Source organism: Cyprinus carpio, chromosome B17 (genome assembly GCF_018340385.1).
Source record: "Cyprinus carpio isolate SPL01 chromosome B17, ASM1834038v1, whole genome shotgun sequence".
Classification (NCBI taxonomy): domain Eukaryota; kingdom Metazoa; phylum Chordata; class Actinopteri; order Cypriniformes; family Cyprinidae; genus Cyprinus; species Cyprinus carpio.
In genome coordinates this window covers 1,582,822-1,595,941 of record NC_056613.1, presented here as the reverse complement: position 1 = coordinate 1,595,941, position 13,120 = coordinate 1,582,822, and the positions used below count along the sequence as shown (strand labels likewise).

Sequence of the window (13,120 nt, the reverse complement as noted above, 5' to 3'; positions counted from 1 at the left end):
GGTAGATCTGTTAAACCCACATAATGCATCTGGTCAACAATCACACCATGATCCAGAGTCTTATCAGAGCTGGTCAGTTTTTATTTGTTTGATAACAGGCCGTGTGAACAGCTTGACATTCCGGTGATCCTTTCCAAAAGCTGCTTTTTTGGGCTCGATCAACAGCAGGCTTCCACGGTGAACAATCCCAGCGTGTCCACTATATCTCCAGCGGGACTGTCAACACAAAAAGACACGGACAGCATCTGGAGCGGCTCACCGTCGCTTTCTCACGCCGATCCGTTTCAGAAGGACCATTTGTTTTTCAAAAAAAAAACAACAACAACATCTGCATGCGAGAACGTGCAGTATTTCCAACCAGGAAGGAAGAAAGGTCAGAGATTTACTGGCGGCACTGGTGGCATTTTACTAAAGTCCCCAGCGAGACTGGAAAAATCTGCACCGTCACTTTCAGACAGTTTATCAATCTGGCATTTCAGGTGGGGACTCAGAACCAGTCGTGGCATGAGAACAGATCAAATAAATGAAAAATGGTATCTGAAAAAGGCGTTTCTAGCAATCTAGAGGCAGTATGGCCGCCGAAGAAATCCTTTAGGATTACAAGCATTCCCTCCACTGCTCAGGCAATCAAGACTTATCGACTGAATGATCTAGGAATCCAAATGCAGCTCCGCTCACCACTCGCCTGAGCATATCTGCAATAATGTCATGCCATGAGGGAGCCAGACTATGGCACGCTGAATACCAGATTAAGACAGCACAGCCGCAGCTTTACTGGGCCAAAAGATGAATCATCATCTGGCTGAATGCTGAGTAAAAACATAAATGCAAGGTCAGAAAACATGGATGCTTTCAGTGCAAACATATCTGATCTACACTATATGATGTGCTCAAGTGATTCCGGATGGGATGAAATGCATGCATTAGCCTCTTTATCACTTCCCGATAATCACGGGAAGCTACAACAGAATGTGTGATTCACGCTTTATTTGTGATGGGAAATGCAGTTTCATTGTGCAAAACTGTTGCATCGCTTCTAGACCAATCAGACCTCTGGAGACAGTGTGCATGCAGATGCTTTTTTTTCTTCTCAAAATAAAGGCCTTTTAACAGATGGATGGATTCATTCTAAGGTTTGGTTGGTAATTCAGAATTGGCGAGACAAAACCGAGCTGCTCTGTACACATATTCGCATACCTTCAATACATACACTGCCACGCAAATGATTTAAAGCAAGAAAAGGCTAGTTGGTTTATGTAGCATGTTTCATACAGAATGGCAATTCAATAGGCACAATAATAATAATAATAATAATATTTTTTTTAAAGTAATGTTAAAATAATTTAAAAATGGAGTAAATAAAAGTGATTTAAAAAGAATAAATTGAAATTCATCATAAAATTTGAAAATGTATTCATTTACAAAAAATTGAATAAACAAACAAACGAATAAAAAAAAACTAAAACATGGATACAAACAAATGTGTAACTTTGTTGTGCCAAACGGTTTTATCCCTTCTGTTAGAAATACCATGCATGGCTGCATGTAAATGCATTCTGTTCAAAACAATATTAAAATTGAAAGAAAGATTTAAAAATTCATTCTAAGGTTTGAATGGTAAATCTTATTTACAATTATAAAATCATAATGAAATACAAATACAATTTCAAAATAACTAACTAAATAAAACTAAATTAAATGAATGAACAAACAAAGTGGCTTGAATCACTTCTAGACCACTCAAACCTCTGGAAATATGGTGCATGATTGCATGCAAATGCATTTTGTTTAAAACAAAGGGCAAATAGTAGATGGATTCATTCTAAAGTTTGGATGCTATTTTAGAGTTGGCAAGACAAAAAAAAGAGCATCTGTCAGATTGACACAGTGTTGTGGCACTCCACTGATGCGTCTTCACAGAACAGCCACATTTGAACGCATCAGAACAGACAGCAACATGTTTGATACTCGTCAAATTGCTATTGATCTCTGACAAGTAAAAACTCCAACATCTGTCAGCCGCAGGTTCCTGATTCAATACTTCTGACAGATATTCCCATTTACAGGAGGAAGCGACTTCAAATCGTCTCTTTATTTCTCTCTAGCTGATGAAAAGACAAATCACGGCAAGACATAAAAAAATCTGTTCTCTAAAATATAAAAATATCAGTTTGGAATGTTTGGTTTGAGAAATTTACACTACTGGTAGTTTTAGTATTGTCTGCATAATTGCTCAACTTTACAGGCATTCATTCTCAAGAGGAAAGTGTTAGCAGTTAAGATAAGTGTAAAAAAAATACATCTTAGACCACAATGCAATGCAATAAAATAACATGAAATGTAATAAAACACAATGCACTAAAATAAATAATTAAATAAATAAAATAAAATAATTATTTTTAGTCAAACTGATTACTAGTCTCTATTATTTCAAATATATATATATATATTTATATATATATTTTTTTTTTTTTTTTTTTTTTTAAGAATTAGACTTTATAATGGATAAGGGAATAGGTAATGAGTGAAGAAAACCAAAAACAAACAACTGGCAAAACCCCCCCCGCAAAGACGGCCTCCTGACATGACAATAATCGTTCTAATATTTCATTTCATGGCCAGACATGCTCGCTGTGCTCTTCACGTTTTCCTCCAGACATATAATAAACAGCCATCCCCGAGGCAGGCCGTAACATGCTGGAATCAAATTTGCGATGTTTATTTTGCTGCTTGTAAATATAAAATTTCTCTATCAGAGCCATAAATCACGAAGCCGAGCGGCTCTCTGAGCGAATCCGAGTACAGATGCTAATAGAAAGTGAAAATTCAGGGAGATTTCTTGCTTGTGTTTCAGTGCTTGAGGGCACGGCAGTTTGATAAAGAAACACAGAAAGAGAAGTGTGAGAGAGAGAGAGAGAGATACATACACACAAAGACAGTCATGCATTAAAAATATATTAGATAACAGGAGGGGAGACAGAGAGCAGAATCCGGCGCGGGACGGCAGACTGACGCGCAGCCACTGTGAGCACCGTTTGATGGATGGGGAGCGTCGCCGCACTGAAAAGAAGACAGATTAAGCGTGTCCAAGAAACACTTTTCTCTCTGTGGAATATACGGAGAGATGCGTATCCCGGCGCGGCACAACAGTCAGCAGCGCTGCAGCCGGACAGCGTCATCTCTAATGATGCCTGTGTGCTGAGATAAAGGTGAAAAATGACCTGGGAAAACAGCCTCCGTCGCAATACTCAGCAATTGCATTTCACGGTAAACCAGAGTCAGCACACAGGCCAGACCGGAGCGAGAGCTGCCGGATACACACGACAAACCTTTAATAAAACTGTGATCTGTCCTACTGCACAGAACACTCATCATATATGGATAAAATAATAAACTGAATGATAAACTGATTGAAAGTATGTTGTATAAACATTATGTTCAATAAAATTAAATGAAATAAAAATAAAGTGCCTGGTCTTGAAGAAAATATATTTCTGAAATTCTGCTAAACCCTTTTCTATAGACATGCTTATAGATCAAATAAATGTATTAAATTATAAGGTTTTGTTTAAAGATTTGTTTGTATGTTTAAAGATGTTGATGATAATAATAATATAAATAAAAAAAAAATATATACATATTTAATTAAATAAAATTTTAATTTAATACAAATTTAATAAAAAACAATTAATTAAAATAAAAAAGATGAAGTGCCTCAGCCCAAAGAAAAGAGATTTTTTAAATGATTATAGAAATAATTTTATTGAAATCAGGTTTAAAGATAAAATAAAATAAAATAAATAAATAAAAAAGTGCCTAATAATATAAGATGATAATAATAAAAAAATAAAAATAAAGCTAAATAATAAAATAAAAAAGATGACGTGTCTGATCTCAAAGAAAATATATATTTTTAAACAATTATAGAAATAAATTGATTAAAATTAGGTTATGCAAAATAAAATAAAATAAAACGCACAAGCTTGACAGAAATATATTTCTAAAAAACTGCTAAACTATTTTTATAGAAATGCTTAAAGAAACAAATTGATGATTTATTTTAAAATATCATATTTTTAGAACTATTTTCTGTTATGTCTTTTTGTAATGCTGACCATTGGATAAACTCTGAAGTGAATCAAGAGGCCACGATTGTCAATTTTTGAGTTACAGAGTTCAAAAGGTTCTTCAGTACCAGACTGACCCTATTCTCTCAAAAAAAAAATCAAGAAGTTTATGGTTCACTACACAGCACCAAAGCAGGAAAAGATTTTAGAAGCACTTAAAAGAAGCCATTTAAAAATGGCCTAAATGGTGGAAATATTGCCAGGTTATAAATATTTATACCTGTCCATCCCAAAAGGGTCAATTAAATCAAAACTTCTAACAGTTTGTCTTGACCTCCTGAGAATAGTGTCCAGTGCTGAACAATGACCCTTTCTCCAGTTCCAAGGGTCCAGAAGCTCTTTTATATGACTGTTTAAAAGTGCATTGAATTGGTTTAGTATTTTGGCTGTAATCCCTCTAGTGAACTTCCACAGTACAATGAACGTTATTCCTTCAGTCCACACAAAACACACTCATTCTTTCTCACCTACAGCACCGGTTTGTTTGGGTGAGGAAGTTGTGATTTCTAGTAGGATGTAGGCGTTCTGCTGCTAAAAAGAACTAAAAAAAGGAAAAAAAAATGTGTAATGAGGAATAAAAAAAACACCTCAGAGCTGCAAGCACAGGCTAAAATTACTCGCATTAAACTTGCATTAAATTTAATGAAGGTACTATTCAAACGTCCATGTATTATTTTAATTCAAACATTATAATTAATTTACAAAGGCAGACTTTGTCTTAATTTGTATTTCATTATTACCACGTTTGGATCTTAAAACTATTTCCTGCTCAATGAATGCCGCAGAAACAAAATAAAATAAAATAAAATAAATAGATAAATAAATAAATAAATAATTAAAAAAAAAAAAACATATTTCACCCCATAAGCAAAAAGAAAGGATTAAAGCAATTATATTTTGCAGATATATTTTTACATCTTGACATGAAAATGCAGAACTTTAACTCCTATAACCTATTGTCATTCATGCGTAAATAAATTCACAAATGCATACAAATTCATAAGTGCATTAAAAAGAAATGCTCAAAATATTAATGCATAAATAAGTAAACATAAGTAAATGCAGAAAATAGCAATGCATAAATGCATTAATAAATAAATACATGAATAAATACATGATAGTTTGCACATATATTGTTTAATTTTTACCTTTTTAATAAAAATTTAGCACACTGATTCCTATAATTTCAGCTATTTTAAAATAATATAATGATAAAATTTTTCTCATGTCAATCAAAATAGCACATTATAATATGCATTATTATTAAAGTGCACTATGCATTTCAAAAGCTTTTCAGTTGGTTTGCATGCATTGTGGATGTGAGAACAGCTTTTAACACGAGACACACAGAATCTAACCCAAAGCGTTCGGTCCAATGCTGGATTCAACCCCAATAAAATTGACAATCAGAATCAGAGGGAAGTCAACACAGCAGCAGAGTTCAGCAGCTCTCTGTGAGAAGAAACGTCCCGCTGTGAGCCAATCTACTGAGACAACACCAGAGAACACCTGAGACCTGAGAGAGACCATCATTAAAACGACTGACCCGACAGAGCTCATGCTGACCTCACCCGAACACACAAAACCAGTCTGACATAAACAACAAAAACATCCCGAGGAGACATGTCTTTTTCAATAAATTGAGAATCTGTAACATCCTTCCATAAAAAGCTTGTTACTGCCCAAAGTCTCTGATTTTTCACCTGTTTAATGGTAGAAATGATGTATCGCTTTAGTACATGATTTGAGAAATGCAACACAAACGTTGCAGGATAATATTACGGATTCACAATTTATTGAAAAATAAATAAATAAAAAACAAATCAGCCCTTTTAGGCTGATTTACTTCCAGCATGTTTCAACCCGATGCTGAATTATGTGAACCCACTAACCGACTCGTTAATTATGGCATAAAAGTCGCTCATAAAAGAGCAATTGAATTTTTAGCCTTGGAGCTTAAAGTCTCTAAATCACTTTGTATAACGGTCATTGGTTGTTATAGGACACCTTCAGCTGTTAGCGGTGCTCTGCCCTCCTTAATGCAACTCCTTTCTGATTTTAACTCTAAGTAATTAGTAGCCTTCGGAGACCTAAACTGGAACTGGTTACAACCAGTATCTGATGATTTCAGACCTTACTGTGATTCATCACATCTCTTTCAGATTGTTGACCGTCCCACACAGCTGAACTTTAAAAACCCGGAAAAATCATCGCTAATAGATGTGATTCTAACTAATGTTCCTCATAAGTACTCAACTGCTTCCATACTGTATTTGCAAACGACATTAGTGACCACTGTGTCGTAGCAACAGTTAGAAAAACTAAAATACCTAAAATCAAACCATGCATTATAGTCAAGCGTAATATGAAGCACTTCTCAGAACCAGAATTCCTTCACGATTTATCTAATTATGATTGGAAAAAAAATTAATACTAGTGCAGATGTTGATAGTGCCTGGAACCTCTTTATTGAGGGGTTTACCAATATAATTAACAGGTATGCTCCACTAAAGAAATAGACAGTTCAAGGCCGAAACAATGCTTGGTTTCCTCCTGATTTAGCAAATATCCTCCATGAGTGCAACGTGGCATGGGCAGAAGCCAGAAAATCAAATCAGAACTCTGACTGGCTGGTTTTCAGGCAACTGCGTAATGCATGTACTCTAACAATTAGAAAAGCCAAAGCTGATCATTTCCTTTCTCAAACCACTCATAACCTGATTAATCCATCTAAATTTTGGAAAATTATCAAATCATTATCAGAAAACATTAAAGGCCAGGAGTTTCTTTCAAGCATTATGATAGACTCTCCAAAACTTATAAGACCAAAATACTTGACTGTTTCAATGAACATTTCATAGCCTCAGGATTTTTATTTGAGTCACTCAATACCCAGCATGAGTGTTCCTCTACAGTGGAGACTGTTGGTTTGGATCCTTCTTGTCAGTCTTTTAGTTTCAGTCCTATTACAGTTTCACACGTAAATAAAGCCCTCAAGAATTTGGACATGACAAAATCTGCAGGCCCGGATAAACTGGATCCCTACTTTTTAAAGGCAGCAGCAAATTTTATTTCCGTGCCTTTAACTAATATTTTTAATCGGTGCTTGAACACAAATGTCATTCGTTCCATCTGGAAATCAGCCTTTGTGGTTCCCCTGTTAAAAGGTATTCTATTTTAAGCACAGACTGTGTAGGGCTGGACTTTCTGAACAAACTGTCATCTGGTTTGATAATTATCTTACAGACAGAACTCAGTGTGTACAGGCGGAGGGCAACACCTCTCGCTATCTCAAAATAACAAAAGGCACGCCTCAGGGGTCAGTCTTGGGCCCAATGCTTTTTAGTCTCTATATAAATAATACTGACAGTAACGTGTCTACAGGAAAATTTCATTTCTATGCAGATGACACTGTACTGTATTGCTCAGCACCCACCGCAGACCAGGCTCTCTCTCAATTACAATTTGAGTTTAACACGCTTCAACAGAATCTTTATGATTTAAAACGTGCTTTAAATGCTGAAAAAACAAAAATCATGCTTTTTTCAAATTTGAAATCCAAATCAAATCTGCCTTCGATCCTCACTTCCAAGGGTACAAAGATTGAATGTGTTTCTAAATACAGATATCTTGGTATTTTAATAGATGCATCTCTTTCTTTTACCTTTCATATTCAGCAGCTAGCAAAAAGATTAAAACTTAAACTAGGGTTTTATTTCAGAATTAAATCATGCCTTTCGTTCGAATCTAGAAAGAGGCTGGTTGCTGCAACTTTTATGTCTATACTTGACTATGGTGATGTTTTATATAGGCATGCTTCGTCTCAAAGTTTATATGCACTGGACACTTTATATCATGGAGCTCTGAGGTTCATCTCTGGTCTTAAAGTCCTCACTCACCATTGTGAATTGTATGAACGTGTTGGATGGTGTTCTCTATCTATGCGGAGACTTTAACTCTGGTGTATCTTCATATACAAAGCTATTTTAGGTCTTCTTCCATCCTACCTTCTGACCTACATCAGTGTAAATAATATCGGGACTTACAATCTTCGTTCGAAGGATCTTTTCCTTCTGTCTGTTCCAAAGGTTAGAACTGAGCTGGGAAAAAAAGCATTTAAGTATGCTGCTCCCTCTACATGGAACAAGTTACAGAAATCTATTAAACTTAATAAGCTGGTCTCATTGGTCGCTTTTAAGAGGATTTTAACTGATTTGGAGGCAGCTACATCTGGCTGTATGTTTTGCCTTATGTGTTATGGATTGTGGTTGACTTTAAAGGATTTGTTATTTCAGTTGTTTTATGTTATTAATATTTTAGTGTATTTGTGCCTGTATGTATGTATGATTGTACTGCTGCCTATTTTGGACAGGACACTCTTGAAAAAGAGATTTTTAATAGCAACAAGTCTCTTCCTGGTTAAATAAAGGTAATAAAAAAAATTACCTTTGGGAAATAGAAGCCAATATTCATGAAAAAACATAACTGTTTTGATGGCGTTAAGATACGGTATCTTATCCAACACCCCAAGGCTCTTTTTAAAATGATCAAGCACTTAGGGCATAAAACACTTTTCATTTTCCATCCACTTACATTATAATAGTCGGACTGTATTCAGCAGTGCAACATTTCCATATTTAGAATGAGTCACTGAAGAAAAGGCCTTAAAGTTACAGCGTGTGATTTATATACTGGTCTGTCAAACTGAGGAGAAACTGTTCGATACGCAGAATAAAAGAGCAGAAAATAAAGACAGAGACAGAGAGAGCGCAAAAGACTGTAAATAAAGGAGGAGTGTTTGTTCTGCTTCAGTGCCATGCTGGATTTGTGATTTCATAGGCTAAACCCCAGGGGAACAGCGTGAAGTAGAGGAACTCATTTCAGCCTGAATTCAGATTGATTTCCTATCCAGTTCCTTCTCAATGGAGGCAGTGCAGGGCCAAATAAACATAAGGTCACTGCATCAATCTCTGCCGCTTCCTTCTCATGCCATGTGAGCGAGTTTCACAGCGACGCTTCGCGCACTCCAAACACTCGGCTCAATTGGCTCGCGCACTTCGAAAAAAGCACATTTATTTAATAGACAAATGCTGGAGGAGTTTAGTGGAGTAACATCTGTGTCTGGAGTAGCATAATACACTATTATAGAAGTGCAGCAATATATAATATGTATACTGGAAGCAAATAAATAAATACAATGCGCATGCATAAATATATTCATAATTTTGTGAAATTTGTAAGTTAAATGATTAAAATAACTGTCTTCAATTTTAATATATTTTTAATATTTTTTTAAATGTATATATATGTGACCCATATTGGCAAAATGAGTTGGAATGCGCACGGTTTAATTTTGAGATACAGTCAAATTTCAGGTTTTCACAAAAATGAGTTTATTAAGCCCTCGTCTAGCAATCCCAATGCTCCAAAATGTAATTAACTCTTTCCCCACCATTGACGAGTTATCTTGTCATTTAGAAGACAACGCTTCCAAGCCATTTACGAGTTTTTTTTACGGCTTTCCGTGTTTTCACTGTTATACACTCGGGGGCGCTATTACACATCTTCTGAACGAGTACAAAACCTCCTGAACAAAAAACACACGTGAACAAGGACAGAGAAACAAGCGATCTTTTATGTAAACAGATGCATATGATAAATAATGCGATCATCAGCAATAGACAGCATATAAATGAAAACTGCATAATGTTACAGAGTAAAACGATGATCCAGGAAGTGCTATATGGCTGTTCAAGCTTTGGAGGTGTTGATGGATGCGATTTGCACTTTGATAATCGTACTGAATATTATCCAGATATAGTTTTTGATAAAAATGTGATTTTCTCACCTTTTTGCTCAAAATTATACATTTTCATGAAACTTACCTATATTTGAAGTGTTGATAAAAAAAAGAATGCTTTAAGCTAGAATAAAACATATTTTTTGGTTTAAAAGTAGAGGCTTTGATCTTTATTTTGGTGCATATTCAAATATTTATACAGCAAAATATACTGTAGGCCATCAAATTTTAGTGAAAATTGTAGTGAATTTTAGTGAAAATCATCAAAATCATCATGGCAGTGGCTGGCAACTTTTTTCAAAAATGCTGGCGGGGAAAGAGTTAAACATCTAAAATAAACTTTATTTGTAGGTTTTCTGAGAGAAGTACTTTTTCTCTGTGCGATCCTGAAACATGTATACTGTATGCACAGAATTACAGTAATCTATTCACGCAAACAAAATCTGTTGTCTTAAGTGAACGTTTGGGGAAAAACATTTTAAAAATTGCTTGAGTATCTTGACTGTAATTGCATGATTTTAAATAGTGAATCTCTTGTAGCTTGACAAGCTCGTTTTAAAATAGCTCCCTAACACTTCCATTCAAGTCTGACACAACAAACTGCTAAAAGCACAGCTTCATCTGCTGACATTTAAATAATGCAACCAATGCTAATCTTAATTAGCATAGCATATGCCGTCAACTACTGCTGACTGTTTAGAAACTTAAAATACACTCTTTAGCGGTGCGCTTGCGTAACGTGTGCCTCTTAGCCGAGTGCTATAACACCAGAGAAAACCTCCTAGGGCTCCGTCCCAACTCACAGTGAGCTGTTATAGTGATATTGTAATACACAAAAATTACATATCAAAAAATTATATAATGATGTTATTTTGTAATGTGTTTTTTTTTTTTTTTTAGAATTTTGATTTTTTTTGAAACTTTTTGTGTATAGATTGTTTTTTTTTGTGGTGTAATAAAACTTAAAACTGTTTATCTCACAATTCTGACCTTTTCTCACAATAGCAAGTTTATGCCTCACAAATTGTGACCTAAAATTTTTTTAAACATTTTTTTTCTTTATATGTTGAGCTTATATCCTACAATTCTGACTTTTTTTTGCAAGTTATAAACCATAAGATTACATAATATCTGTGACAGGATGAAAAATAAAAATAAAAGGTGCTTTTGACTTTTTTCTACAATTCTGACTCTTTCCCCCTCACAGTTGCAAATTTATATCTCACAATTCAAACTTGTTTCTTTGAAATGTGAGATATAAACTAAGAACTGCAAGATAACAAGTCAGAATTTTGAGATACAAAGTATCTCAAGTAACAATTTTTTGTAATTATTTCATGGTGGAAAAAGCTTCCATGTTTCATTAATTATTTTACCTTTTGGCACAAACTGCATGTAAGGAACACAAGTAATCCTTTAAATGCTCACTAGGTTTTTGGAAAAGAGCCATGGTGGTCTGGAACAGATTTTTGGTGATTACTGGCCTAAAGCTACTTTATTTAAACTACATTAACATTTTGTAAAGAGAAGTAACATTTGGTTTCACAGAGCTGTGAAGCTCTGATGTCCAGCTGGAGCGGGATGATACGCCTCTCGTTCAGTCCGTTTCTCTCCATTCTGCTACAAAAGAGCGTGTAATCGAGTGGCTTTTAGCAGATTTAACATAAGGAAATGACGGCACGTTCTCAGGATGGTAATCTCCTCACACCGCATCATGAATGTTTCATCAGGACTCTCTTCAGACCCGCTCTGAACGCTCAGACAGATACGAACATCAGTAAAGTCTACTGCACCTCAAAGGGAAAAAAGACCTTTCTCAGGAAAGAAGCACATTTCCCGGAATTGATTACTTGCTACACAAACCAGTGATTTAATCTCGCAATTCTGTCAAACAGGCAGCAAAGATGTGAAGGTTTTACTCCATTTTTTTTTTTTCTCAAATCAGAGCTGCTCTGCAACGCTTCTGGCCACAGAAGATCCGAACACACATCTCTGTGTGCTGTATAACAATGAAAGATCCAGCTTAAACACAAAGGATGAAGTTCTGGTTAAGCACACACATGGGTCAACATTCAGACGAGGCCATGGTTTACATTTCACTCTCTTATTCTGGGACAGCGAGATAAAAAAAATCATTTATTTGAGGGCTGCTCAATCTTAATCTTAAAAAAATGCCTTTAAAGTTTTGCAATATTTACAATAGAAAATTTATCTTCATGGAACATGATCTTTATTTTATATCCTAATGATTTTTGAAATATTAGGTATTGACATATTTATGGTAGATGATTTGCATAGATTCTGGAAAAATCTAAAAAACCTGTGTGACATATGACTGATTTAGTGGACCAGGGTCACATCTTATTCAATATAATATAATATAATAACCCTCAAACTTTTGTGAAGTACTGTACTTCTCTACTAGATATGTCCAAACTACTCTGAATGTCCCTGGTAAACAAACAATACATAGAAGACCGGGTGTGATAAACTTCTCAATGATTAATTGGCATTGTTAAAAAAAAAAAAAAAAGGCCACAAAACAAGGTCCAAAACTCTAGGAGACAGTAGCTGGATTTAAATTCCCATGCACAGCATTTGATGAACTACTTCTCTATCGAGGGACACTGTGCAAGAAACCAGATCTCCAGAATCAATACGGAGCAGCTCTAGTGTATTTCTACATGAGCACCAACCAAACCAGCGTGATTAGCTCTGCTCTCCTACCTGCACTCGGCTGCTGGGGTCCTTTTTAATCCATTTGATGACCGTCTCATAGACCAGCTCCTCTGCTTTCGTGTTCAGGCTGTCGTTGGACATGTAACTGACCAGGTCTTCTTTGGAAATGTTGAGGATCTCGTCCTGACCGGCCACGTCGGGGAAGTTCTGCAGGGCGAAGGCCTTTGCCATGTTGTGTAGTTCGGTGCACTGCATCGCCTCGGCCATGGCCAGCACTCCCAGACAGTTAGCGGCCGTCAGCTGTTTCTCTGCGAGAGACGCACACGTACACACATGAGCTGGGAAACAAACCTTGAACAGACTAACAATGAGAGGTGTTGGGAAGATTCAATTTATCCAAGTGTGTTGCTGTAGAAAAGGCGAGTGTAATATCTCAAGCAGCTAGTGGGAAAAAGACCCAAGCATGGGAATCGATTGGGCAGGAGGCTCACCCGGGACTCTGATTCATCCAGAC

The 13,120-nt window shown here is 35.8% G+C and overlaps 1 protein-coding gene across 1 annotated transcript in view; it reads right to left on the bottom strand.

Annotated features, from left to right (window-relative positions):
• Positions 1-13,120, bottom strand: part of LOC109067362 (kelch-like protein 29) — a 120,776-nt gene that overhangs the window by 46,197 nt on the left and 61,459 nt on the right. Inside the window, exon 8 of the mRNA XM_042743169.1 lies at positions 12,655-12,914. Coding sequence (XP_042599103.1) covers positions 12,655-12,914 — 260 coding nt within the window. The remainder of the gene's footprint in view (positions 1-12,654; positions 12,915-13,120) is intronic.